Here is a 27,822-nt window from a genome sequence, read left to right on the forward strand (position 1 = left end):
TCCTGCCATCCTGTTCCATGTTCTTTTGTCCCACAGGAGGCTTTGTAATAAGGGACTAACCTCAGGGAAACACATAAAATTGCCTTAAGTCTTGGCAGAGAAATGTTTCATCAGAGAATTCACGAAGAGAGGCGAGGCTGTACAGAAAAACTCTTCTGGATCTAAGCGACAGGAAGAGACACCTTACCACCCCCGCTTGGGTCGCTCTGGTTTTCTCCATGCTTTCCCACCACAAACACCTGGCAAGCCCTCTTTGTTCTTGTTAGCATAGTCTAATCCGTTAGAGAGGAGTCATTCTCGGTGTGATCTCTGTGGCTTCAGGAGACTGGGTGTGCATTTAATCAGAAGACCTTTTCCAAGTTGGGTTGGAGAAACAGAGGTGTCCTTTAGGGCATTATGGAGGACTCAGCCAGGAGACGGCTGAGAGGACCAGGAATGTGTCTCCGAGCGAGGGAATCGGGGTTCTCAGGAAATAAACAGCAGCGCTAGCTCTCTGACGCCAGGTGTCTGGGATCCTTCCCAGCCCATTCCTCCTCCGTCCTTCCACCCCAAGGCCCAGCACCCCAGTCTTCTGACTCCTGGTCTCAGAAATCCTTATGCGAGGACAGATTCTGCACCCCACCTAGGTGTAAATGACCGATAGAGCGCCAACTAGTTCCTCCCAAAGCCTTGTGGACCCTTACAGAGTATAAGCCATACATCAAAAAACTAAATCAATCATTGGTGGACCTCAGGCATCTGGTGGGGGGTAGGGGAGGAAGGGCATTGGTGGAGTCTGGGACCTTTGTAGGTCTTAGAAATTTGAGGACCAAGACAGATTCAATCTGTAGAGAAGGCTGCAGGTTTGTTCTTGGTTTTAGTTTTTCACTTTTAGTAACATCCAGAATGAGTTACTGCCCTTCCAAGAAAAGCCATTCATTCCCATCCAATTTTGTGTTGGGCTGTGATGCTGCATGCCTCAGTCTCATTACAAATGGAGCAGTGCTGCAGCAACCTGGCAGAGTCCTTATATGACCCCGCGCCATTCTCCGCCGGGCCCTGACAGCTCCACTAGCCAAGCCGCTGTGTGGAGAGCAGCTGTCCTGGTGATGCAGGGTCATTGCTGCAGTTTAATTGTTTCCCCCTAAAATATGGCCCTGGAGGAGGCTGCTCAGCTTACAGGAACCTGGAAGGTGGCCTTCCTAGAGATAGGAGGCGTCACTTCAGCCTCTCCTGGGCTGTGTCTCTCCAGGACGAAGGGGTCAGACCAGCAGGAAGTGGCTCATGCCCGGAGGAAGGAGTGGCGTTGGGACTGAGCAGGGTTCCCCGAGACCACTGCTTCAGGGAGTCTGGATAGGAGCCTGGAGGGCCCTGGAGGGTGGGTCTGCTGGGCCCCGCTCATCACTACATGACAAGTGATTATTCTATCTTGTCAATAGTCATCTCCTCCAAATGCTAGTGAAAGTCATTCTCATCCTCTCCATCAGTGGCTCTCAAACCTTAGTGTGCATTTAAAGAATCAGAGAGCTCTTTAAAACACAGACGGCTGGGCTCCACCCCCAAAGTTTCTGACTCAGTAGAGCTTGGTGGGGCCTGAGAATCTGCCTTTCTCCCTCATTCCCAGGTGATGCACTGGTCCAGAGACGCACCGGGAGAACCTGTGCTCCATAGTGTCGTGCGAACCCTTGGCAGGTCCTCCAGAGTCGGGCCCTGGTTCCCTCTTTGGCTCTGACTTCAGCCCCCAGAGGTGCTCCCTCACATCAGGCTGTTCATGCCTTTGGGCCTTGGCTCACACCAGCCCCTGTACCTGGGTTACTTTCAAGGTCTGGCTGGCTGCTCTTCATACTTAGGAACTTCCTTTGGCCTCGTTTCACTGAGTCTCAGCTGTCAGCCCCTTTATATCCACCAGGTGGGCAGGGTGACTGGCTTTCATCCATAGGTCAACAGAGTCAGGCTGGGGGCAAATTAGAAACATTCAAGGACGCGTTGCCTGCTTCCCTACGGAGCTCCTCAGCGGGCCTCAGCAACGTGTGCCAGGGCTCCCAGAATCACACCTGCCATCTGACTTACACTTGCCCACCTCTCCCAGCTCCAAACTTCTGTCCACAACAGTCCTGACTGTTCTCGGATTGCCTCCAACACTGCGAAGGAAACATCCCAGCAGCTCCAGAGACAGGAGATCCTCAAGGGCAGGGCCACGCCTCATTCATCCTCCTTCCCCTGTGCCTGGCACAGGGCCTGGCGCACCACGGGCGCTCAGGGAGGATTTGCTGAATTACATTGAACAAAGCTGCCAACACAGAATCCCACCTGTTCACTGATGGCATACGGGAATGTCTGAGTGCTTTCTGGGGTGCTGGTGGAGGTAACTCTTTCTGTCTCTTTTTTGTCTCTCTGGGATGGAGTCAAGTTTGGCTTCTAATCCACAGCCCTTATAAAGCCAACTCTCCCTTCCACTTGGTGCCAAAAGAAAACCAGAGCAAGATCTATAAAGCAGATACAGAATAAATTTATAAAGAAAAGCAAATAAAGACAGAGAAACGAAGGTGCTGGAGAAGACTTCAAAACTTGCACTGCTTATTTCCTTCGCCTACAGCTGGACAACGGAAAGCAGTTACATGAAAATTAAATTGTGCCAGGGGCTTTGGCTTGTCAGCCTCGATAAAGGTCTGATGCAGACAGAGAATCCTGTACCAGCTGTAGTCCGGAGAGCACATTGCAGGGGGCTTTGGGGACCCCCAAAGGCCTGAGAATTATCTCACCTGAAAATCATCTACTTTTTACTGGTAAATTCTTTCAAAGAATCAGACCCACCCTCTCACTTTTTTGTAAAGCAGATTTGGTTAATTCAAATGAGGAGATGGTTTAAAAAAGTCCCTTTTTTCTTCCTCTTGCTCATATTGAATCACAGAGCCAAGAAGACTGCTAATTTCGAAGTGCGCTGGGGCGGGCTTTCTACTGATTATGTTGCTCTTGATTCAAACAGTCACAAGTCTTTAGGATCATTTTTAGAGCAGCGGCATGAGCAGGGCTGACGTGGAAATCAGTCTACGATAATGAGCACTCCTGCTCAGAAACCATTACGGGCTGAGCCGTGCGGAGAAGGCTCTGTGCCTGGGAGTTCGCCCTCAGCTCATGGGGTTAGCGCTCAGCGGTCAGTCAGTTCCTGGGCCCGGGGCTCTCGGCTCTGGAGGAATGCTTGCCTGCCTTTGAGTCAATTTGGCAAGTAATAAGTGTTTTTGCTTTTTCATGTGGCCACTGGAACATGGACTATTAAAACAGCTTCACTAAGGACTGTTGAGCTGTTTGTCGTTCATTTTGGAGGCAAAGACCACTGGGTAGTTGAAGGGAGGGTCTGAGACGGCAGTTTGCTTTCCCTTGGCAAACGGAGGGCTGCCTTCCGTGCACGTATGGTGGGGTGTGCAAACCATGGCCCTCGGGCCAAAGCTGACCCACTGCTAGTTTTTGTATAGCCCGCGGGCTCAGAAAGGTTTTTCTATTTTTAAACGGTTGAAAATAAAAATCAAAAGAATAAAATTTCATGACACGTGAAAATAATATGAATTCAAATTGCCTACTTTTTAAGAGTTCCTAAATAAAGTTTTTTGGGAACACAGCCACATCCATTAGTTTTTGTATTGTCTGCGGCTGGTTTCATGCTACAGTGGCAAAGTTGAATACTTGCAATAGAGACCATATGGCCTGCAAAGCCTCAAATATTTACTGTCTGGTTCTTTATAGGCAAAGTTTGCTGACCTCTGCCACAGGTATAGGCATGGAGGACACTGCTTTCCACCAGGACCCCTCTCCCTGGAGGGGCCATGTCCACGAGGTGCAGTCCTTGCTACATGCACACATGTATGGTCTAAACTGTGTGTTAGGATGATTCAGCCATTCAAGAAAGTGGTAGTGAAATGAGATCCCACTGATATTTCATTTTTGTTATCTAGATGAATTTGGTCCTTGGTCAGATTTATAGCATTTGATTAAACCTATTAGAATATACCTTCAGTATTCTTTAAGACAGGTAGCCAACTCACTGATTGCTTTACTCCATTGGGCAACTCATTCTATACTGGCCTTTTCCATCTCAACCTCCTCTTCCTCCTCCTCCCTGTCACTGGAGTCACTTGAGAGGTGTCAGCTTCTCTATTCTCCAGCTCCAGAGAGCAGAATCTGGTCATCAACTTGGCAAGATAAGCAACCATCTCGCCTGTGGCGAAACCAGTCAGCTGTTCCTCCCGGGGACAAGCTTGCATCTGCCACTGCTAACGTCTGGATGAGAGGCCACAGGGTGTCCAGGCCATCTGGGAGTTTTGGTTCCTGGATGCCAGCATATGGAGCCTGGCAAACACTGGGCTGACTAATGACATTTTTCACTTGTGGTTAGAGTATCTGGTGGAGGGCAGGTTACGTTACTCACCACTCACCTGGACGCTCCTGGAAGCTTCTGCTACTTTTCTATAACCGCCCCTTCTTGTTCTCACCCATGGTGACGAGCAGGGCACTGGGAACATGGTAATGCCCACTGACCCAGCAGCATCCTTTCAAGCGCCTCGTCTTCGGAACTGGCCTGCAGAGTGTGACCTCCCACAGCAGGAGTTGATGGAAAGGGCTCTGACTTGGTGTCCCCATTGTTTCTCTACATGTGAGTCCAGTTGCCAATGATTCAACTCTACTGCCCTAGCCAAGTGCTGCTTTCACCTGCTCCCTCCCCACAAAAAACCAAGAAATATATCAAGATTTCACATGCCCCAAGTAACTCACTCAACCATGAACAAGTGATGCAGCCATTGGAGACAGCCGGAGGGCCAGAGGAACACCTTCCCCACCCCAACCAAACCAAAAGACTGAGAGAGAAAAGTGCTCCCATAAACACCAGACTTAAATATTTTAAGTCAAAATCCAATTCAAAAAGAATTGGTTTTAAACATATAAAAGTATTCATCTTACTGTCATAATATTGGGAGAATTCTGTTAGCTCCTAAATGCCTGACCGAAGAATCTCTTTTTATTTAACTAAGGGGATTGTGAGGACTAACCAGCCCTACAGATTTTCTCCTTGTGGATGCGCAGACAGAGCCAGAAAGAAAAGAGCTATTTGGTTGGGAGAATTCACAGCAGTGTCTATTTCTGTTCAATGAATATACAACCCCAAACTTCTGTCAACGTTTTTCCCTAAGAAGGGAAAAATAAGAGCACCGTTGAGTTTGCCAACATGTCCCTCTTCTCTCCATGACTTCTCTCCCTCCCTCTGCATCTGTCTCCTGAGTAATTTCTATGCCTGTTTGCGTCTCCTCTGCAACTGTCTGGTCCTCTGAGGGGAGGAGCTTATCTTCTCCAGCTTTATCCCTTTCCTACAGCTGCTGGTAGAGTGCTTAGCACATAGTAGGTCCTCATAATGCCTGTTAGCTGCATAAGTATGAACAGCAGTAGAATCAGGGTGGTGGGACCAGGGGTGGAAGGTGGGGGGTCCAGTCTTGTCTATATCTCTGAATAACTCTGAGCAAGACGCGAATCCCTGAATCTCAGTTTACTCACATGAAAATGTGTCTGACAACAGATGTCCCAACTCCCTCATGGGATTATTGTGAGGCTCAAAGGAGGGAACAGATGCAAAAAACACTTTAGGCGATGGCAAAAGCTTCATAAGGTAGTTTTTTTGAATCAGAAGTTTGCAAAGGCCTATCATGCATCACTGGGTGGATGTCAGAATAGAGGACATTGGCAGTGATCCCCTTTCTTAAGCTCTCTCTGTTTTCATGATGCAGGGACTACAATGAACGGGTTCTGAACTTTCCTTTGAACCTGAATGCCACTGTGACCAGGAACCAGCTCTGTGCCTCTGCCAGACCAACATGGCATGGGGACGGTGGGAGGACGGGGACAGATCGTACAGACTGAGGACAAAGCCCGAGATATTGGAAACAGACGTCCTCAGAGCCTCATGGTAGTCCTATAGGGCCCAGCCCTAATTCTTGCCTGCTATTCTCTCGCCACAAAAGATCACAGACCAGTTACTATAGCAACAATTCTCTTCACGGGATGTCCACGTTACGATGGAGATAGAAAAGATTTCCTTATTTAAAAAAGAAGAAAGAAAGAAATGAGGTTTTTGGATATATTTGCCCTCCACCCAAAGCATTGCTCCTTCTATGAAAAGAAGAAAGAGGAAGCTGTCTTGATCGCAAACACATTTCTAATTCCTGGAAGTTAAACCTCCAAACTTTCATTTTAGACTCGGCACAGTGCATGCTTGTTCTAATACATCCGAGAGGAATGTATTTTCTCAAGAGGCAAACCAGTGTGAAATAGGGGACGAGGGACCGTAAGACTAGGTGGTGAGAGCCTTGGCAACCTCGGGCCACCCTCTGGCCTGGGAGAGCCCAGCCAGCCCCATCTCCCAGATCTGTGCCCACCATGAAACCCAGCTGTGTCATCTCATCAGCCCTTCTGATCCCCAGATGCAGGCTTGTCACGGCTGTTGCCTGGGGCAGTGTCCAGCAGGACGGCCATGCAGGGACTCAATGGCTGCCAAGGCAGGCAGGTTCTCTGATAGCTTTCGTTGGGGACCAGGCCCTGCTGTGGCCAAGGACCTATTCTTGGTTTCAGACTTTTCATCTAAGCTTATGTGGCCTCAGAAAGGACAAAGGGAAAGGCTCTTCAAACTGGGGAGGCTGTGTGCATGTGTGTATGTGTGTGTGAACCTTTCCGTGTAAACAATTCTGCCTCAACAAGACTTCCTGTAAGCATTAAGGGCTAAGACCTCGGGTGTGTGAAGTCTGACTACCTGCCTGTATGGAGCCACCTGGAGTCAGGTAAGGAGAACTTCCCGGTCTGTGTGGAGAGACGGCTGAGTCAGGTGCACGCACAGTGAGCTGGAACCCAAGGGTGCAGGGAACATGGGGCCTGGGGGAGGTGAGTGACACAAAGGCTGACTTTCTCCCCTGCAGAGAAGAGCCAAGGCAGGACTCTGCGGATTGGTGGACAGGACGCTGGGTGAGCCCAGAGCAGGAGAAGTGGGGGCTGCAGGACCAAGTCCACCCTAAAGTCCCCACTGATGATGATGCTGGGCTTCTTGGAATCACGCCAGGGCTGGGACATGGGGAGTGCCCAAGGCCTACAGGGCGGGTTCCAGGACTCTGGGGAAGGCCTGCCCAGACCTGTCATAGAAATCAGAGGCGACGTGTGACAAACTCGGGCATACATCGGGTGGGGCTTACAAAAGGGACACGTGGGCGGGCGCAGACGGCTGGGCACTAGTAAGGGAGGGTGGAGTCGTCCCACTCCAGCTGGGCTTGCCTGGCTCCACTCTGCCCGTGTCTGCCCCTGCCCATCCCTTCCTCCTCCTCCTCATCGCTGTCGTCGGAGTCGCTGCTGCTGGAGCTTATGTCTTCCTCTACTTCCTCCTCCTCCTCTTCTTCAGTCTCATCTTCCCCACGCCCTGGTTCTTCATGTTTCTGGATGTCAGGGAGAGAAGGGAAATGCTCATCAAGGGCCAAGCAGAGGCCACTCTGGAGCTTATGTCTCTCCCTCCACTAAGGAAACATTTAGGGCCCCTTGGAATTCCTTTCCCTTAATGCTAAAAATCCTTGGGCCTGGAGATAGGCTTTCTGGAAGGGAGGTCCTCTGGTGAAGGGCAACTCAGAGGGCTAAGGACAAAGACAAGAAATAGCAGTGAATTCCAAGGTATGGACTCAAGGTAAATTATTGTGTGTTTTAAACACTGGACATTAAGCCAATCCCAGCCATCATTCAGTGAACCTTTCAGGCCAAGGTTTATTTTCTGGCATTCCCGGAGCCTATCTATATGGAGCTTTCCAAGTCTTAAATGTTTGCCTCTCAGTGAGAGAATGGCATTAAAGCTTACACCCCTTTTCCAGGTGGGAATATAATGTCTCTGGGAGCAGAAGGTCTTCTAAGCCAAGACTCAGGCGTGCTGCCCCTGGAAAATATTCCAGAAGGAATATTGTCGGAAGGACAAAGTTCATGATCCTTATTTTCCATGCCTGCCCCTCACCTTCTGACTTGTGTCCTCAAACTCTACCCCACTCTTTTCCAGGCCCATCACCTCCCCCCAGCTTTTTGGTGATTCCAGCCAAATCTTATTTCTGGATTTATGTTTCAAATTGATGAACCAGCCATAAAAGATGTGTGCCCTTGCTTGGCTGTGTCCGCTCTCTGGAGTGTCTTCTCTTTTACCTTTGCTCCCCCCACCAATCCCGCCCCGAATCTTACCCATCCTTCAAGGCCTCCCTTAGGCTAACTTCCTCCAGAAAGTCATCCTTGAACGCTCCAACCCCAAAGGCTCTCCATGCTTATGCTTCACTGACCGCTGGCTTCGCCAGGTCAGCTCTTGGTAGGTACACTCCTGCCCAGTACTCAGCCGGCCCAGGCATAAGGATCTTGTTTTCCACACCCCTGGCTCAGCTCTCCAAGAGTGGAAATGCTGGAGGCCCCACAGCGGTGCGCTCAGCACTATTCCCACAGCTTGTACAGGGAGTTGCTGAGCCGCACCGGCATGCTGGCTTTGAAACCGGAGCATGAGGCGAGCTGAGCGGGAAACCAGGCACCAGACTGGGATAAATCTTTCATTTCTCAGTGGCTCCTCCTGATCTTCCCCTGCTTTCCCTCTGCTACCTCTACCTCCACCTGGCACCCAGGGGCAGACCAAAGGGCATGAGGTAAGCGCCTTCCCTTGATATTCATACGCCCAGAGCATGGGCCGTGGACACTCATGGGGTGGATTCTGGGGGCTGCTGGCTAACTGGAAAGATACGACCTTCAGAATCAGGCAAGCTTGAAGTTGAATCTTGGTGCTGCCATTACCAGCTGTGTGAGTTTCAGCACTTTGCTTTCCCCTCTGAGTTGGTTCCCACCTTGATGAACGAGGATGATGACTCCTACTTCACAGGTTGCTGGGAAGATGAAGTCAGGCGGTTTATAAAGAGCACCCCGTGCAGTTCTGGCACAATGGGGGCTCCATAAACGGCAGGTATTCCTGGAGTATTTTTGTTTTAACCTATTCTGAGCCTTTAAGTGAGCTCTGCAGGCAGATGGAGCAAAGCTATCTAATTTACACCGTTAGTTAATCAAAAATTCAATACTGAGTCCCTAAGTGTTAGTCAGCTCGGAGCTAAATACTATGCGGGAGGCAAGGGATAGACACCACATGGCTGCTTGCCTAAAGAAATGTCTGATTCTGTCTGCAGGGGGAGAGCAATTCACACGTTTTCAATCAGTGAATGCAGCTGGTGGGAGGGTATGGTCCATTCAGGTGGAGAGGGCTGGAGGAGCTCAGGGAAGGGAGGGATCAGTGGCGCTGGGCTAGCTGGGCAGCGCTTCGGGCACAGAAAAGATTGAGCCGGGTGGAGGGGTGGCATCCTGCCCCTGGCTCCCAGCCCCTGTATGAGGATCACCTCCATGGGGTTGACTGTGATGGTGAGCGCAGAGTCGTCCCAATCCATCTCGGCCTCCTTGGCAGCCTCCGTCTCCTGGGTGAAGTGCTGGTGGGCCATCCGGACCCGGTACACGCCCATGGCCACGACAAACACTAGCATGCACACGGAGATGATGACGACTACCGTGGCGACGCTTGGGACCACTGGAACGAGGAGGGAGTCCACATGACATGGTGAGCAAAGGCCTAGCTCAGTCTTGGGTGGAGCATGAACGAAACATCCATGTTTAGGTAAAAATCTGCCCTTCCAGCTGTAGACTCTGGGTGAACACCTTACTCTCTCTGGGCATCACTTTTGTCATCTATAAAGTGGACTGAATAATTCCTTTCCCATGGGTGGTCATGAGGAGTAAATGAAATAATCTGAGTTTCCACACATATAGTAGGTGCTCAATAAATGCAAGTTCTCATCTATCTCTTGCTTTTTCCTTCAAATTCTGGGGCAGCTCCCATGGAGAGCTAACCCTAACCCTAACCCTAACCATGGAGAGCCAGGCACTGTGGATTTTAGTAGGGACAAGCAGAAGTGCCCACCACACAGCGACCCAATATGGCAAGTGCTGAATGGAAGTTAGGGTAGGAGACTGCAATATGGGGCACACATGTGTGCGAGCGGGTGGAAGGGGTTCAGCGAAAGCTTCATGCAGCACGTAGCTTTGAGTTGGGCCTAAAAGGACTTGCAAAATTCTAGCCCAGCCCTTTGTACTAACCTCTGTTATTATATATTTGTAACTTCTCGTGTCCTTGACTGGCTTCCTACTCAGTTCTGGGCACCTGTGACTGCTGCACCCCCAACTGTCTGTTTAGTGGATGGTCTTGTGTCATAATGACCACCTGGTGTTCTGAGGTCCCTCCACCCAGGTGACCTACCTGCACTGCGCTGGATGCTACTCCGGGACTCGGGGTGGTGGACAGACTGGAGGAAGGGAGGCTGCACGATCAGGTGGTTGACGTGCTCCTCGTCTGAGACTCTGACCTCATGGAGGACGCTGACCTGGGGAGAGCGGGGAAAGGTGCTGTTGACCAGGAGCGGCAGGTGGGCCCGTGGTGGCAGTCCTCCTGAATAAAGGAGGGATGAATGGGTGAGCCTGGCTCCCCTGCAGCCGCAGGACTCACTCACCTCCAGGTTGAACTCATTGCTGGTGTAGCGCCCGTTGAGCTCCGAGCACTTGAGCCTGAACCGCCGGGCCCCGAGGGAGGCCGGGCGCCAGTTGCGGTAGCGGACGTGATGCAGCACCTGCTCGTAGAGGCTCAGGGAGCCCACACCTGTGCCAAGAGAGCACACCTGTCACGAGGAGGCAGAAGAGGAGACGGGGAGACAGGCTGCGGCTGCTGGGGTTTGTGGGTCTCCTGAAATCGGCCAGGGTGAGAGCTCGAGATGTTTGGGGCAGACAACGTGCTGAAGCAGAAGTTCTAGGGAGCCAATTAAACTGATCCACAGGATTCCCACGTAGACTGGTTGGCTTCCATCTGCCAAATGGTGCTGTAATATTTGCTGAGACCACACATTATAGGAGAAGGCATCCACCTCGTTTCTAGAGAGATTCCCCTAGGAGTGGGATGTGGGTCAGGTCCTCAAGATGCTGGAGGGGCTCGCTAAAGGAGGGGCTAGAAACCCATGCTCTGAGGTCAAGGGTCCCTACCTGACCCCACCTCCATAGGAGACAGAGCTACCATCACCTCCTGAGTCCCCGCACGAGGCCATTCTGAGGACCCCTGGCCAAGGGGCTGAGCACAGCCTTACCGTAGATGGAGTAGCCGGCGGTGGAGTTGGTGGCGTCCAGGTGCCGCTGGTGGAGCTCACTGTGGTTGAGCTCCAAGCACTCTTGTCTTGGGTCCAAGTCCCCTCCCAGCACCAAAATGTCACAGAAATCTAAGTTGTGAAGCATTTCGTCTAAGACTGCTGATTTGGGGGCTGTGGGAAGACAGACACATGGAAAACACAGGTGTGAGGACAGCTCCAATACCGGCCCTGGGACGTCACTTTCCTCCTCTACGATTGCACCCCAGGCTCAGACTGGGTCAGGAGAAGAGGCTGTGCGATCCCAAACACCACCTCCACTGCTCAGATGGACGTGCAGGCAGCCTGAGGTTGGGCGCATGAATTTGCATGAAGAGCATAAATACAGTAATCAAAAGATGTGAATTTGGATACCAGTGCTGCTACTGAGAAGCTGAATAATGTTAGAGAAACTATCTACCCCTCAATTTCCTCATCTATAAAGAGGGCAAGCATCTTGAGGGGATTGAAAACAGGGTCTGGCACACAGCAGGTGCTCAATAAGCAACAGCTCTCATTTGGGCCAGCAATAAGTGCCCTCCACCATGCTCTCATAGCTTTCCCCATGTGGTCATGGTGTGTGCATCTGTTGCCCCAGCAGACTCTGAGGTTCTCGAGGCAGAAGTGCTGTTTATGATTGACCCTCAGTATCTAACCCAGGGGCTGGCATGGAGCAGTATTACCACACATTGCTCAAGTGGAGCTGCATTGTAAATATAATGAAATAACTAAGTAAATTGGTTAGTCTAGTTGGCAAGCTGTTGGTCAGACTAACTGTCCTTTATGATTTTATGACCCCAAATTTCCCAAAGGAATGTTTGAGTGTTGGAATGCTGGATGGGCTGGCAGTCCTAAATTAAAATGCTACCTTAAAATTATGGAGTCCTTGCTTTGTGCCAGGCACTGTGCAAACGGAATCCTAACAGACATAGAGGGGGTGCTAGCACCATCCTCGTTGCATGGATGGGGAAACAGAAGGTCCAAGGGGTGGGGTGCATTGCCCAGGGTGCCCAGGGTCACACAGAGAGCAGGGGAGGAGCTGGGACAGAAGCCATGACTTTCTGATTCCACAGTTTGTGAATTCTTAACCTCTGGGCCAGAGGTCTTCAACTGTTTTCCATCTTGCAGCATTTTATTGAAAAATTTGTGAATTGAGATCACTTAAATAAGCGTATTTATTTATTTATAAAGTGGACTAATATATTTTGTGCATTATAAAACATTTAGGAAAATAGAAATTAAAAAAGGATTCACTAAAGATGAATTATTCTAAATAATTTTATTTTGTTTAATTTTTTAGTGATACCAAAAATAATTTTTGCTCTCACTAAATATGTATTATTATAAATGATTTCGTAGGCTTAAGTTTTAAATGCTTGCCATCTCAATGGCTTCTTGTATTGCTGGCAAAATCCGAAAGCACATTAATATACACTTACAAGGTCTATCATTAACGATAGTGTATGTATATCTCTATTTCAAATGGCCTTCTGTCTTTTGGGGCCAGATTCCTGTCAGCTCAGGTTAGGTCCTCCCTGCTCCTCCCTCCAACGTGGCTGACTGATGGCTCACACCAGGTAGGGGTGTGTTGTCACTGCCATTTCTCCTTGTTCTCTTGTGCTTGCGTGAAAGGCAGTATCCTCCATCTGCGGTTCCCGTGACGCCCCCTGTGCGGAAGGGCCTGTGCTGGCCTCAGGGCTGAGAGGCGAATCAGCCATGGGTGAGCCCTCAGGAGCTCCTGGTCTGGTGTATAAACAGGTAACACCACAAGGGCTGGCACGTGCGTGTTGAGGGGAAGCAGCAGTGGGTGGGGGTGTACAGAGCAGGAGCCCTAACCCAGTCTAGGGGAAGGGTGGAGGTGGGGGAGGCCTTCCGGAGGAGGTGTCACAGGTAGAGATGTTTGCCAGCCATAAAGGGGAAAGGGAGGGAGAGGGACCTTCCAGGCAGAGGGTAGAGGGTGAGCAAAGGTGTGAACTGACACAGAGGTGTGAGAGAGAGGGGCGTGCAGGCGCACTCACCAGCCTTGTACTGACATAGCACAAAGAGTGGGTCACTGGGGGCAGACGATGATGCTGGAGCGGGTCACTGAGGCCTGGTGGCAAATGCCATTAGCCCGCTTGTTTAAGGTTCCATAAGAAGGATTATTCTACCAACAATGAGTAAAACGTAAAAAGCACTAGCAACGGCTCTCCAGCCCTCGGCCGGGTGCTCTGCCTGCAGTGCTCACAAGCAGAAGCCGAGCTGTGGACCCAGACCGCGGCTTCTCCCTTCTCCCTGCCTTGCCTGCATTCTGGCGTCAGGCCTGGCAAGTCCAGCCACGCTGGGTCACGGCCTGCAGCCACCAGGGCAGAGGCCCTTCCTTTCTCTGACTGATTTTAGCTACAAATGAGGGGAAGTGGGACGATCATACAACCTGATGCCCCTTGGAGTGTAACTGGGAAAACGCCCTGCCTGGACAAGTGGCAAACACCACGCATTTTCGTGAGCTAAGAAGGGCTGCTCTGTGGGGCACCCCGTTTGCTAGGGACCAAGGTAGTTTAAGGCAGTGGGTAATTAGGATTATTATAGAAGCAGCCCTTCAGGCCCACTGGTATTAGCACATCATTAGCAGCTGCTTTGGAGGAGGGCAGGGAGAGTTGAAAGTGTTCTGGTGGAGGAGGCAGCAAGGGACAGCTCTCAAGTGGATATTTCCCCCATAGATCTGGGCCCCAGGCTTCCCTCCTTCTTTCCTTCTTTTTTTCCTTCCTTCTTCCTTCCCCTCCTCCATTCCCTCCATATCCTTCTTTCCTCCCTCCCCACCAGCAGAAGACACTGTAGCTTTCAATGCAACTAAGTGTTCTCCCTGGCAGACAATTCAAATTGCTCTCCTTTCACTGAACAGCCCTCCCAATAACGAAACTGCTGGAAAGAGCAACAGGAAAGTTTCCTGAGAGTTTAGAGTAATATTGCTGAACAGGACTTGACTTTACTGTGGGTATATTAAGATGCAGTCATATTTTTTCTGCGTGCTTCTTTAGCTTTTCTTCTGATTATGAAAATAACGCATGCCAACGAGAGAACATTTTGCAGTTACAGAAAACTGAAGGGGAGCGGAAACAAATTGGCCCTTCTCACGCTTCTCAGAGAACATGACTGTTAGCATTAGGTGTGTTTCTTTCTTGGCATTTTTCTATGTATCTTTTTTCTTTACATGGTTGAGATCACTCTATGTGTAGATACTCTGTAATTTGCATCTTGCTTTTTTTCACTTACCATTTAGCATAAACGCCTTCCCTCTAACATCGTATCTCTTATAAGGGTGTACCATAATTTGCTAAGCCATTCATTCCCCTCCTGTTATTTATCTCCGTTGTTTCCAGGTTTGTTTGTTTTGCTATTATAGATTACCCCGCCATGGTGAACAATACTGTTGTCCTGAAGTAGGATTTGGTGTGGCTGTGAGAACTTAAGGCCCACCGCCCACAACCCAGTTTGCACCTGTACCTGTGGTCCTTATGTCACCCGGGGCCTCGGCTTTGGCAAAGGTGCTCACGATCCTGATGTCAGGGAAGAGGAGCACCCCCCGGGCACTTTCAAACTGAGCGGCAGGTCTCCAGAAGCGGTCGGTGCCGTGGAGGGTGATCTGGGGCTCAACTGCCTGCAGCACCATCACGTAGGCGTCCACGTCGGGGATGCTGATGCACACATCTTCCCCGAAGCACCTGGGGAAACAGCCGCAGTCATGGCACTGAAGAGCAAATGATGGACCATCCATCATCCGGCCGCGGACAAGGATACACGCAGCCACCTCTAGTCCTTGGCGAGGCATCCTGATTGCCTCAGAGTCTCCGAGGATGTCAAGAGACATTCAGATTTAAAGACGCATTATAGTCAAAACACTAGCAATCTAGGGACTTAAAAAGATCAGCTTCTGGGAGAAATGGGAATTTTCTATACCAGCAACAAGTAACTGTTAAGCCTTTAATTATCCTTTAACAAAGTAATCAATGGCAACTTTAATTAGATAGCAACTGCTTGTTATGTGCATGAGGATTTGGTAAGCAAATTGTTGTCTAACTGGTTGGTTATAGCCATCTTACTAAGTGAGACCCCAGGGCTAAACTCTCCTGTGCCGCGTATGTGTTCTCTCTCTATGAGGATGTCACACAGGAGCGCCTGCTCCAGTAATGCCAGAGTAATCAGGCTCCTTCTTCCTGATATTTTGCCACGAAAATATCTGGGAACCAGAACGGTGTGATAAGAGCAAGGCCTGGGAAGTCAGACAGACGAGGGTCCACAGCCTGGCTCTGCCACTTGTGGGCTGGGTGACTCTGGGCAAGGTGCTTGACTCTTGTGAGCCTCAGTTTCTTCACCTATACAATGGGGATGACAATAATTAATTACCTTATAGTAGTAAGGATTAAATGCAGATGATGTATAGAAAAGAAGGTGCCCCAGAGCCTGCCTCACAGTGGGAGCTCAGTAAATGTGGATGGATCTGATATGCTCATCAGACTTCATCGGACAAGCATGTCAATGGCACTCTCGGCTGGTCATCTAGGCCAGAGACCTAGGCTACAATGGAGAACGCCAGGGTCCAGATGGGTGCTCTGGGAATGCGGGGTGGGCTCCAGCTGGTGGCAGCTATCATCTTGCATCCCTTGGGAAAGGTCCCCAGGGAAGGGCAGTGTGGGTGGATTCCATGCTGAGCCACTCCATCCCCTCCTCCGGGGTGGGCGAGACATGGGAGTGGTCATGGGCTCCTGCTCCCAGTTTCCCTGGCCTTTGCTGCACCAACCCCATAGTTTAGAGGACATCCCCCCCCTCACCAGTTTACGGAAGCCTGGTCCCAGAGCTGGAGACTGGCCAGTCTGGTTCCTCTTCTTCACTGCAATGTGGAGCCAACCTGGAGCTGCCTGCTCCCTACCCCAGGCCTCCAGGGGTGGCCTTTAGTGGGGAGGTGGGAGCACCTCCTCCCTCACTAGGACAATTGAATATAACTGCCACCTGGGCTTTATCCTGGCGCCCATCCCAGGCCCCGCAACACAGCAGTCAGCAAACCCGTCTTTCCCACTCTACTTCCTGTCTTTCTGGGTCCTTCTCCTGGTGCCAGGCGACTCCTCTTCTGCTTCCCAGGAGTTTTTCTGGGTTCCCTTCCTAGCTGCCCTCTGAGACAGCTGCTGTGGCTGAGAAATGATTTGACAGGCCAGTAAGGGAGTTATCTAAAGGCCGTAGTAATAGTGTCAGCTCCCTAATCTAACTCTGATCCCTGGGGACAAGAACCATGCCTTCTCTTTCTCTTGCCTGCTCATGCTATTTAGGAGTCTACAAAGCTGGGCTGGTTAATTCAATTCAATTCATAAACATTTGTCAAGCACCTACTATGTACCAGGCACTGTACCCTGAAATCACACCACGTACAATCCAGCTCTTTGAGAATTTATAGGAAGCAGTGCTTTCTAGGCATTAGATCAGAGACAGAATAAAACAGAGAAAGCAGGATTTGAGTTGGCAAAACAACAGAACATCTTCCTTAAGAAGAAAACAAAACGAGAACACAGATGTACTGGGGCATCCTCACAGGAAGAGCAGAGAAACTATGAACAGCTGAAGAGAGGGGAGTCCTGTTGTGCAAGGGAACATTCCCAAGGGACAGCCCCACTGCCTCAGCTGGGCCCCAGGCTGCCTGGTATCCACTCACTGGACTTTGGAAGAGATTTTCAGGCGCCGCACACCCGCGGTCGGGAACTGCCTGGAGTTGATGTAGGAGACCTTCTGCAGGGCACGGTTGACGTTCCCAATGTCGTCGCCTTCCATCACCAGGACGGACTGCGAGGGGTTGAAGTGATACTGGAGGACAGAAGAGGGTATCACAGGAGAGAATCATCAACCATGTACATGGTCCCATGGAGACCCTCCATCTCCATGAAAAGGCATCCGCAAAGCATCTGCCAGTGCGGCAGCTGTGTGCACACGTGACTGTGTTAACCCCCCGGTGGGCTTCGAGAGCCTCCCCTGTCAGATCCCTGGGGACTATAAACTCCCAGTAATATTGGCTGAGCCACAGGATGGAATTCTGAAACGCCAGTCACAGGGCTCTTGCAGCCCAGCCCTTGGTGGGGGTGGCCCATGCTCTGTGCTACTCTGGGGTCCTGCCAGAAACGTCCAGCCCGTGGACTGCCCGCCCCCTCAGCCGACACCCCAGAAACTTGGGGCTTTGGCTTCTTTCGCTGTCCTCGTCTTTGGCCTTGAACTGCTCTTCAATTCACCCTGCACTCTGCTTCCTGGCCCTGCCCTGTCTTCTTAGCTTCCAACCCTAAAGCTCATTTTTCAGTTCAGAGCTTTCCTTCTCTCTTAAATCTCATTCTTGGTCTGCTTTCCTGGTGCTAAACTCTGGTTTCCCACAAGTTCTACTCACTTGCTGTTTACATGCCTGCCAGCTGCCCTAGGTTTGTCTGTTCCTTCCATTCTGAGCCCCTGATATCCCACACTTGGTGAAGGCTCGGGGGCTCCGACGCTCCCCACTGAGTCACTTGTGTCCTCAAACTAGATAAACTGGGTACGGACTCTGCTTCTCCCGTGTCCCCCGGGGCTGTTCCTCTTCTTTGAATGGAGCACGGAGAACTGCTTTTGTACTAGTCTGAGTGACTGAGCTTGACACACTCCTGAGCAAGAATTATTAGGAACTGCTGTGAATAAGATGTCAGGAACATATCTGTGGACTCCGATTATGTATCCAATGCTCATGTCACAGGAAAGAAAGACATGATTATATTTTTATGTAGCTACTTGACAGCAATGATTTTTTTTGAATAGATAATATATCCACATGGTTCATATATATACATGCTAAGTGAAAGTGTCCATCTTACTCCTATCTCCTATCTACCCAGTTTCCCCAATCCCATCCCACAGGTTATATTATATATTATTATATACATAACAGTGTTATATTAATTACAGATTGCATTATTGTTCATATTTAGTTACTTCCCCTCCCAGTGAGAGGCTTACCCACGCCTGCCCTATTATCAACAGGCTTGATCATGTGACTTGATCATTATGGTACCCTTCCCTGTAGGAAATACATTTTTGCCCTGTCGCATCCAGTAGCGGTCATGTCACTTGTTTGGACAACACAGTGTGGGCAGAAGGACTGTTTGCTTCCCACTCATGTGGAAGATTTAACAGCCAGCTCTTGGTTTGCCATATCCCTTTCTCTCTGCCATGAAACTTGCAAAGTTCCCTGATGGTCTGGTCCATCAGCCAGGGTCTCACAGTCAGGGTGGTATGGATCAGAGCTGCAGCCAATCTATAATGGACAGGAAGTGTGAACAACAGCAAAATTTGTTGTAAAAGCCACTGAATTTTTTAAGTCATTTGTTACTGCAGCATAACCTTGCCTATCCTGACAGTTACACTTAAGCATTCTTATGAATCTACAATCAATGGATATAGATTCCCATTTTTCTCCTTTCTTACACCAAAGGTAACTTATTACAAATTACACTGTACTGTACTTTTTTCCACTTAGCTCATATCTTGGAGATCTTTCTGTATCAGTATATAATAAGCCTCCTTATTCTTTTTTTATGGCTATATAGTATTATTTAATATTAAATAAACTATAACTTATTTAACCAGTCTCCTAATATGAACATTTGGGTTGTTTCCAATCTTTCACTAAAAATGCCACAGTGAATTATCTTGTAACATTTCATACGTGTATAAATATATCTGTAGAATAAATCCCTACAAGTGAAATTTCTAGGTCAAAGAGTATATGCACTTTAAATTCTGACAAATGTTGCCAAATTTCCCCTTGCTGGGGATTATATCAATATACACTCCCTCTCATAGTGTGGGAGAATGCCTCTTATCTCAAAACCTCCATAACAGAGTATGCTCTCAGACTCGGGGATTTTTGCCAATCTGATAGGTGATAAATGCCTTCTGAGTATAGTTTTAATTTGCATTTCTCTTTCCATGAAGGACACTGAATGTGTTTTCATGGGTTTAAGGAAAAATCTATCTATATTAGCTTTTCCCTGGTCTGTCTTGGATGTCTTTATAAGAGTTCCTTGTTCTGTGCATGGGCCCTAACAGGAGGTGGACGTCTCTGTGAAGACACTGAGCACTGTGGATGACACTGGCCCACATAAGTCTCTTCCACTGTGGCCCCTAGCCAACTGGTAGCTCAGTCTTTGTCTTCTTCAGCTATCATGTGAGTGCTTTATTGGTTCCTCCTCCTTGAGACCTGCCCAGCTTCCCTTATTTAGGTCCCACTGGGCTCCTATAGTGCTTAGGAAGCAGTAGGACAATTATTGTAATGCAGTGACCATTAGCTCACTGAGGACAGGGTCTCCGAATCTTCCCTGAACCCCAGAACCCAGTCCTTATGCCCTGTAAGCCCCTGTTAGATGAATGAGTGAATGGTTCCCCCGGCTCACGTTTTACTCAGTATCATCTCACATTACTCCCCAAAGGGTCTCTTTTTTCAGTCAAGCCTCGGTAGGAGTCATTATCAGTGCTGCCAAACCCCGTTCTCCTTTCCTTGCTGGGCATCCTGGAGGCTGCACTTCCCAGCTGCCCTGAGCCACGTGTGTGGGGACATGTGACTGAGTCTGGACAATGAGCTGTGAGAGGAAGTGGGGAGCTCCTGGGCTGAGGCTGTGAAAAGCCCTGTGGGATGGTCCAGCCTTCTTCTTCCTCACTTTGGTGGCCCATGGCGTTCTAGGCAGAAACCCTGCCCCACGTCCCCAACGTAGCATGAGAGAAAAATAAACTTTTTGGCATGAAGCCGTGGAGATTTTGGAGTCATCTGCTACTGCAGTCACTTACCCCATTTAGAGGAATTCAGCCATTCCAGGCATGACTCTCACTCCCCTAGGCTGTGGCATCTGTGAAGGATCCTGGGCTGAGCGGACCGCCATGCCCTAGCTCCAGAACAAACTACAGAGTATGACTTTGGGCTGTTTACTTCCCCTTTCTGGACTCTATTTCCTCATTTAAAATAATGGGGGTATTAATATCTACCTGTCTGGGGCTTAAATGAGATAATGTGTATAAAGTATCTAGTGTTTATAGGGTGTTCAATCTATGATAGCTTTTATTATATATCTTAATATTGTAATTATTTCTGCACTAAGTCTGCCCCTGGCTGGCACCTCTGCCTTCACCGCTGTCCTCCCCTACCATCCAGTCCCTCCTGCCCTCAAAGCCCCGAGCAGGGTCTCTCTGAGCCGCGGCGTCTGGTCCCAGCATATGCGAGGGCAATACCTCCGTCAGCCGCTGGGCTAGCTTCTTTTTCGCTGCGGATGCCTCATGAGCTTAGTGTGCTCAGCCATGGAGCTGCCATGCACTGGAGAGTCATTGTTAGTTCTGAGTGCTGCACAAATCATCCATTTCTGGTTTGAGCAGGTTCAAGGTCATTCTTCTAAAAACACCACTTATGTTCCACATGTTTTTCTGTCCCCTCCCCCGTACCATCCCTGCTCTCGAAGAGTCTTGTGGTGCTGTTGCTGTCTGTTTGTCTGTCTGCCTCCTTCAGCAGGCTGTGAGCACTAGAGGGCAGGGGCTACTGATTCTCCTCAGCATGGCCACAGGGACTAGCACATGGGAAGCATGAGGCAAGGCGATGAGCGCTGCAGAGGAGGCTGATCTCCCTGCCTCGCGTGAGGGCTGAACAGGAAAATCAAGCAGTTCTTCCAGAAGGATGGATTGGCAGCATCCCGTGGCAATCAGCAGAGGGCACATTCCTACTGCAGCCATCCAGCTAGAGGACGGGTTAGGGAATGTGTTGGATCTCCAGTTAACACCCTGGTCTGGCTGCCAGAGCATCCAGGGGACTGCTGCAGGGCAGGAAGGGGGGCAATGGCCTAGCTGGCAGCATCGTTCTCGTAGGATCAATAAACCCTCCACTAAAGTAGGTTTTGTTTGTCTGTTTGTTTTGTTTTTTTAAACTGCAGTGTTTGCAGCCCTGTGGCATGACCCAGGGTTGGTCTCTGGTTGTGCAGAACACAGGATGGTACTGGTATTACCACAGAGGCAGGAGATGGCTTCCTGGGGACCGAGCAAAGGGTGACAATGCTCACCTCTCCCCTGGGAGGCTGTGCTGTAGCCACGGTGATTCCTTTCTCTGATCCAAGAAGCTGCTAGACAGATGGCCTTTGTGGAATGGTCTGCTCTCCTAGAGGGTCGGCCGGTGTCGCCAGCCACATAGCAGGCTGGGACAACGGTGAAGTCCTTGCCCAGAGCCCCGGCCTGTTCCTTGAGGGCAGACTGGCCATGGCACTCCGGGCACCTTACCATTCCCTTGGACACCTGCCAGCCCCTCTGGGCTGGGCCAGATGGAGATTTGCCACATTAGAGGCTCCTCTGCCACAACTGTCACCCAGGCTTAGCTTTCAAAAGAAGCTGGGCAGCAGCAACGCCAAGTGCCAGCCCAGCGGGAGAAGGAGCTGTGACTCAGAGAGGCTATCAGGTTTGCTGCGGAGATATATCTATACCTACATCATCTATATCTATATGTATCTCACTTACATGTATATCTTTTCTATGCCTATTTCTGATATATCTAAATATATAAAAATATACAAGCAAAGATATATAAAATTCAATTCTCACATCACCACAAAATAATATTAAGTCCATTTTATACATGAGGAAATTGGGGCTTAAAGGATTAAAGTATCTTGCCCAAGGTCACCTGGCTAGTAAATATCCGTACTGTGATTTGAACCCTGGAGTATCTTGTTCCAAAGTTCTAGCTCTGTCTCACTCTTCCACACTGTGAAGATGGCAAATTGGCAGGGATGATGCTATGAAAATCAGAACAGGGTATTCCTCAGGAATGTGGCTATTCCACAGTGTGGATAGAAGACAGCAACCACCCCAATCGTTTAGTGACTCCAGACATGCTGGAGAAATAGTCAGAAATAGGCATGATCCCGGGGAAACGAGTGAGAGGAGGAGCCCGCACTGGGCCCTGTGAGTGGACAGGACGTCTCATTCATCACAGGAGGACCTCAGTTCTTCTGACCAGCCAGAGAGGAGGGAGGAGGCCAGGAACCAGTAAAGAAAATAACAGTCATTATTCAGAAACGAAACGAGGGATAAATGGAGGAAGGGCAGGAAGGAAGGCAGCTTTAATAACTTTCAAGAAAGCCTTCTAATCTGAGTTGCTGCTGTGGAAGAAAGAGCTCAGACTTATTTTGGACAAGTGCCTGAGCCCCAATCTCCTTATTTCTGACATGGGGTCGTAATATTTAATTTGTCGTGAGGGGTAGGGAGAAGAACTTAAAATAGCCCCAGTGGCTGCGCTGTGAATTGTGTCTTATCAGTCACTTCTCACACCGGCTCTAGTTCTCACCAGCCGCGCCCTGAGGCTGGAAAAGGATCGTTTGCAGTGACTGGTTCTGAGCAGGTGGTGTCCTGAGAAGTCAGATTAGCCTCCACCACCCCCACCCCCAGCTTTTTGTGCCACTTAGGTTAGCACTTCCTCTTTCCATAGGCGATGATTGCTATGCAGCAATTGCTAGGGTTCTTAATTTATAACTCTAAGAACGCGTGGCTGTTAAGTCCAGCATCTTTGGTTTATTTGTTCCTTAGTGCTTGGAATCCTGAAACTGGCCCCGTGGGATGGTCCAGGGCAGAGATCGACTCAGAGGCAGGGAGCAAATCCAGAATCAGAGAGGGGAGGGGTGGAGAACGGATTTCTGCATCACTGGGTTGACAAAACACTAAGGAAACAAGGATTGAACCCCAGCCTCTGCACATGAGGATATCTGTATGAAATGTGCCATGAGGGGCTTGTCTGGGCCAGCTGCCATGAAATAAACCGCTGGAAAGCCACCTTTCCAACAGAGGCTGTCTTGTGCGTTTCCTTCAATGAATGACAAGTAATTAGCTATTGAGAGCACCTGTGTGTGTGTGCACGTGTGTATGTTTAATGCACATCAAACAATGCTCTGGAAAGCCATTTCTGCCTTACCCTGCCTGTGTACCCCTTCAGTCTTCACCCTCTGACCCAGTCTCCAGGGTGAGCATCCTAAACCCCACATCTGCCCAGATCATGCTCCCCTGCCTGGAGCCCTTCAATGGCTGCCTGTTGCTGACAGAATAAATAAATAAATAAAGTAAACACCTAACCATAGTAAACAAGGCCCCTGATGCGGCCTCTGCTACCTCTCTGGCCACACTTTCTACCCTTCCTCCTGCAGTTTGGGCACCTGTAATGCTGGCCTTCTCGGAGTTCCCGTGCACATTGCAGGTTCCTCAGCCCTCTGCCATCACTCATGCTCTTGCACCTGCCTAGAGTGACAGCCCTGCCCTCTCCCCCAACCCTCTGCCTTTTTCCTGGTTGGTTCCTACCCATCCTGAAACATTCTGCTCAGACTTCGCCTCCTCCAAGGAGCCTTCCCTAACTGCCCTTCCCCAGGTTCTGGGGCTCTGGAGCAGGGTTGCCTGGGTTCAAGTTCTGGCTCTGCTCCTTACTAACTCTGGGATCGTAGGCAAGTTTCCTTTATCTTCCAGTCCTCAATTCCTCATGTGCAAAATGGGAATATTCACAGTGCCTTTGTCATAGGGTTGTTCTGGGACTTTAATGAGTTAATACCTATAAAGCTTTCGGAACAGTGCCTGGCATGTGGGAGACCCTCAGTACATGTTAGTGCTCGTAATCCCTGTAGCGGTTATCACGCTAGATCACAAATGTCTGCTTGGCCATTGAGTTCCCAGAAGACAATAAGCTGGGAACATTCACTTTTGTGTCCTTTTGACCAGCCCAGAACCGAATCATATAGGTGTCCCTGGAATGTTTGCTGAAGCGACTACAACTTGAGAAGCAGGCTGTGCTCAGGTCACCAGCCCCTCCAGGGCTACCCATGTCAGAGCCCCAAAGGCGGTGGGCCCCTCCCAGTGTAATTAAGAGGGCTTTCTGTTGGAGGGGTGACTCCCCTGTCCGGGGGAGGCAGGGCCAGGGCGGGAGGGCGGGGTAGAGCTCCACTGGGTGGGGACGGGAGGCCCATGGGAAACCTCTGCTCTGGCCACACCCTCTTGGGAAGGCTTCACAGCTGCTGGGGCCTCGGGGGCCTGTCCTGTGCCTCCAGAAGCAGAGGGTGGGCCAGCTGACTTCCAGAGAGGAGGCGGATGGGCTGCCTGCTCTCACTGGGGTCTGTTATAATTGAGTGGAGCTACGACTGTGTTTACCTTGGTCTTTGTTCAGGACCCAGAGGCCCAATGCCAGCAGGCGCTCCTAAGGTCCAGGTGAGGCCAGAACGATCCCTGCCTGTCAGGGAGGTGCTCGCTGAGGACCGTTGGCCACATCCTGCCCCCTCGGGGGAAGCTCTTCTCAGCATGTAGATTTTTTTTTTTTTTTTTTAAAGATTTTATTTATTTATTTTTTCCCTGCAAAGCCCCAGTAGATAGTTGTGTGTCATAGCTGCACATCCTTCTAGTTGCTGTATGTGGGACGCGGCCTCAGCATGGCCAGAGAAGCAGCGCGTCGGTGCGAGCCCGGGATCCGAACCCGGGTCGCCAGCAGTGGAGCGCGCTCACTTAACCACCAAGCCACGGGCCGGCCCTCAGCATGTAGATTTGATTCCCTTGGATCACTCAAATGTTTTTATTTTGCATGGAAAATAAAAATCGTGACTCTGCTCACATTCCCTCTGATTGCCAGAGATGGCTCGGAGCCCAGTCTGTGCCTCGACCTAACCACGTAAGACCCAGCGACCTCCATATCTGCTTTCTCCTTTCTAATTTATATTTTACATGGTACAAACTTTTTATTCTACTTTTTTATGTTTTTGGAATGTATTTTTGCATGCTACTTCAGTTCCTTTGGGCAAATAAATGACAAAGCAACCAACCAGCCCAGGAGGAAATGAAACGTGACAACTCCCTCCAGGCAGACACTGAACATATGCCTGCTTTGGAGTGGTGAGTTGATTGTACACAGGGCTTCATCTAGGAATTTCCAGAGATGGTAGAAGTCCATCGTGGAGTCATGGTTGCTAATCTCCCCCAGTGGCAGCCCCTTTGCCCATGGCACCATCTCTGTGCAACTTGACAGGAAAGGACCCCCTTTCCCAGGATGCATTGGCGCTGGGCAGCCTCTGCCTCATAAATCAGCATCTTACTGAAGGTAAGATTGATGCCAGCTCCTTCCTTACCTTTATTCCTTGGCCGAGGCTTTCCAGGGAATTAATATCCAGCCCTTCCTTGCAGGCCTGCAGGCAGGAAATCACCTTCTGACTCTCCATTTTGCCAGGGCGGATGGTGAGACTGGCCAGGCTGCCGTGGAAGAACTGGGCAAAGCGCGGTTTGGCGACTTCTCCTCCTAAAAGGAAAAGAAGCACCGTTATTTACCCTCTGGAGATTGGGTCAGAAACACCACTTGAAGGCACCATCTGGCCGGGGAGCCAAGGACACAGTGACCGTGTCCCCTAAACCTGAGCTTTTCCTTCCTAGTGGTGAGCTCAGTGGCCAGCATCTCAACCGGAGGATGTTACTTGCCGCCAATACCTTGGCACTCCTCAGCTGCACCTGATTTAGGAATCCTGGAATTTCTGAATTTTAAAACAGTTACTTTTGGAGCAGGAACTGTCTTAGAAGACAGGAAGGGCCTACAGAGTAAAAAGAGGAGGGAGAAGGAAGCTACCAGTGATTAAAGGCCTGCTGTGTGCCAGGCTGTCTGCTGGGGACTTCATCTGAACAAGCCTGTGAAGAAGGTCTCACCGTTTCCGACTGACACATGAAGAACCCTGACACTCAGAATGGTTGAGGGACTTGCCCCAGGACACACAGCTAAACGCTGGAGCTGGTACTCTGGTCCTGGTCTGTCTGACTCCAAAGCCAGCATTTGCTCCCCTATATTCCATTGAGAGGCTGGCATGCAGTTGAGGACTCCTAGAAACACTCCATCCAGGGGCTCTGGCTCTCTTGCAATGAGTTGACTTCACATCTGCCCAAATTCAGGCTCTTTGGTGTATAAGGACTTCTTTGACTCTGTTCTTCCTCTGATTTCTTCTCATTGCCCACCTCCTGTATTCTCCTGTTCTCTCTACTGGCTGAGCTGAGTCCTGTCTGAGCTGGGGTCCTCTCTTCGGCCTGTGAAATTGTTCAATGCGGCTCGTGTAGCAAAGCCAGCCTAAGAATCACCTCCTCCCATTTTCTCCGTGGTTTTCCAAATCAGGCCTCCCCTAAGGTCCATTTGAATCCGCGCCTCCGCCAGGAGGCCCTCCCCACTGACGCCACGGGCACGGACCCCTTCTGTTTCTGGGCAGCCGACACCAACAGACTTAGCCTTGATCTTGCACTTGTGTTTGTTCAGAGAGGTAGCAGGATGTACAGGAAAGGTGGATCGGGGTTGAACTCCAGCCTTGCTAATTCCTGGGAAGGGTTTGTAACCTCTCTGAGCCCCGCCTGCTTGTAGGGGACACTCTGGGTTTTGCCTCCTGGTTCTCTGCATTCCCTCAGCTCCTCCAGCAGCTTCCCCAGGGCCCGGCTCCTGCAGTGCACGGCCAGCATCTTCCCCCAGCACAGTGTGCTCCAGTGAGACACCTCCATGTGAATGGCTTTCCCAGCAACCTACCCCAGGTGTCTCTGCCCTTCTCTGCCCTGCAGCGAGCCACACTGTGTCAGCACGTCTGGACGTCAGCCTGTGGGGGTGGGGGCGGAGGGATCTCCCTTGGGTGCTCTGTCTCAGCCTGGGTAGTGGATGCTCCTGATGCCTGCTTCTCTCTACTCTTTGGAGTTCTCTCTACTTCTTAGTAGCTAATCCTTCATTATTTTAATCCTACGTTAGAGTTAATAATTCTTTATAGTTCCCTGTTGAAATTATGGTGTGGTTTCTCTCTCCTGGTTGGGTCCAGACTCTATGTTCGCACACGCACCTTTGCTCACACCCATTCGTCCTCCCACTGAGACAACACCTCCAAACTGCTCAGAAACACACATCCCACCAGTCCTTCAAGGCCCCTTAAGCCCCTGTCCCCTGCTGCTCACAGAAAACTAACCCTCAGCCCTCTGCCCACCATGCCCTCTCCCTGCGCTCAGCCCCGCCCACTGTGCCCTCTCCCTGCCCTGAGCCTTGGAACTCTGACAATTCATTTTCACGTACCCCTCACAACCTGGCATCGTTACATCGTTACATCGTTACAACGGTTTATGTGTGTGTGTTTTATGTCTTCAATTGCCTATGATGGTGGTTCTCAACTTTGGCTGCATATTTTAATCATTTGGGCATCTTTAAAAAGACAAACTGATCCTAGTGCTGGGTCCCACCCCCAGAGATGGTGACTTAATTGGTGTGGGGAGTTTACAAGTTCCTCAGGTGAGTCAAACCTGAAGTCAAGGTTAAGAACCACTGGGCCCTAAGCTCTTTGAGGTCGGGCCTTCTGCCTCCTCCTGATGTCACCTCTCTCCTTTATGCCACCACAGGCTTACTCCGCCACTCTTTGCACACTGCTAGAATTTACTGGTGTAAGTCTGTCTCCTGGATGGCAGGGAGCACTTAGGCATTATTTATTTTAATGAAGACAATACTGAGCCAGTATTAGGGCCCAAGGGCTGCACCAGGCACCTTGCATAAGTTGGCTCATTTATTCCTCTCAACAACAAG

General features: G+C 50.1%; 1 protein-coding gene across 1 annotated transcript in view; it reads right to left on the reverse strand.

Annotated features, from left to right (window-relative positions):
- Nucleotides 1–6,086: 6,086 nt before the first annotated feature.
- CLSTN2 (calsyntenin 2) overlaps nucleotides 6,087–27,822 on the reverse strand; it is a 575,299-nt gene continuing 553,563 nt past the window's right edge. The window contains exons 10-17 of the mRNA XM_014788220.2: nucleotides 25,373–25,539; nucleotides 16,900–17,048; nucleotides 14,703–14,920; nucleotides 11,184–11,354; nucleotides 10,560–10,705; nucleotides 10,310–10,433; nucleotides 9,399–9,583; nucleotides 6,087–7,439 (exon numbers count right to left, since the gene is read on the reverse strand). Coding sequence (XP_014643706.2) covers nucleotides 7,239–7,439; nucleotides 9,399–9,583; nucleotides 10,310–10,433; nucleotides 10,560–10,705; nucleotides 11,184–11,354; nucleotides 14,703–14,920; nucleotides 16,900–17,048; nucleotides 25,373–25,539 — 1,361 coding nt within the window. The 3' untranslated portion in view covers nucleotides 6,087–7,238. The remainder of the gene's footprint in view (nucleotides 7,440–9,398; nucleotides 9,584–10,309; nucleotides 10,434–10,559; nucleotides 10,706–11,183; nucleotides 11,355–14,702; nucleotides 14,921–16,899; nucleotides 17,049–25,372; nucleotides 25,540–27,822) is intronic.

This window comes from Ceratotherium simum, chromosome 5 (genome assembly GCF_057802395.1).
Source record: "Ceratotherium simum simum isolate JZ-2026a chromosome 5, ASM5780239v1, whole genome shotgun sequence".
Classification (NCBI taxonomy): domain Eukaryota; kingdom Metazoa; phylum Chordata; class Mammalia; order Perissodactyla; family Rhinocerotidae; genus Ceratotherium; species Ceratotherium simum.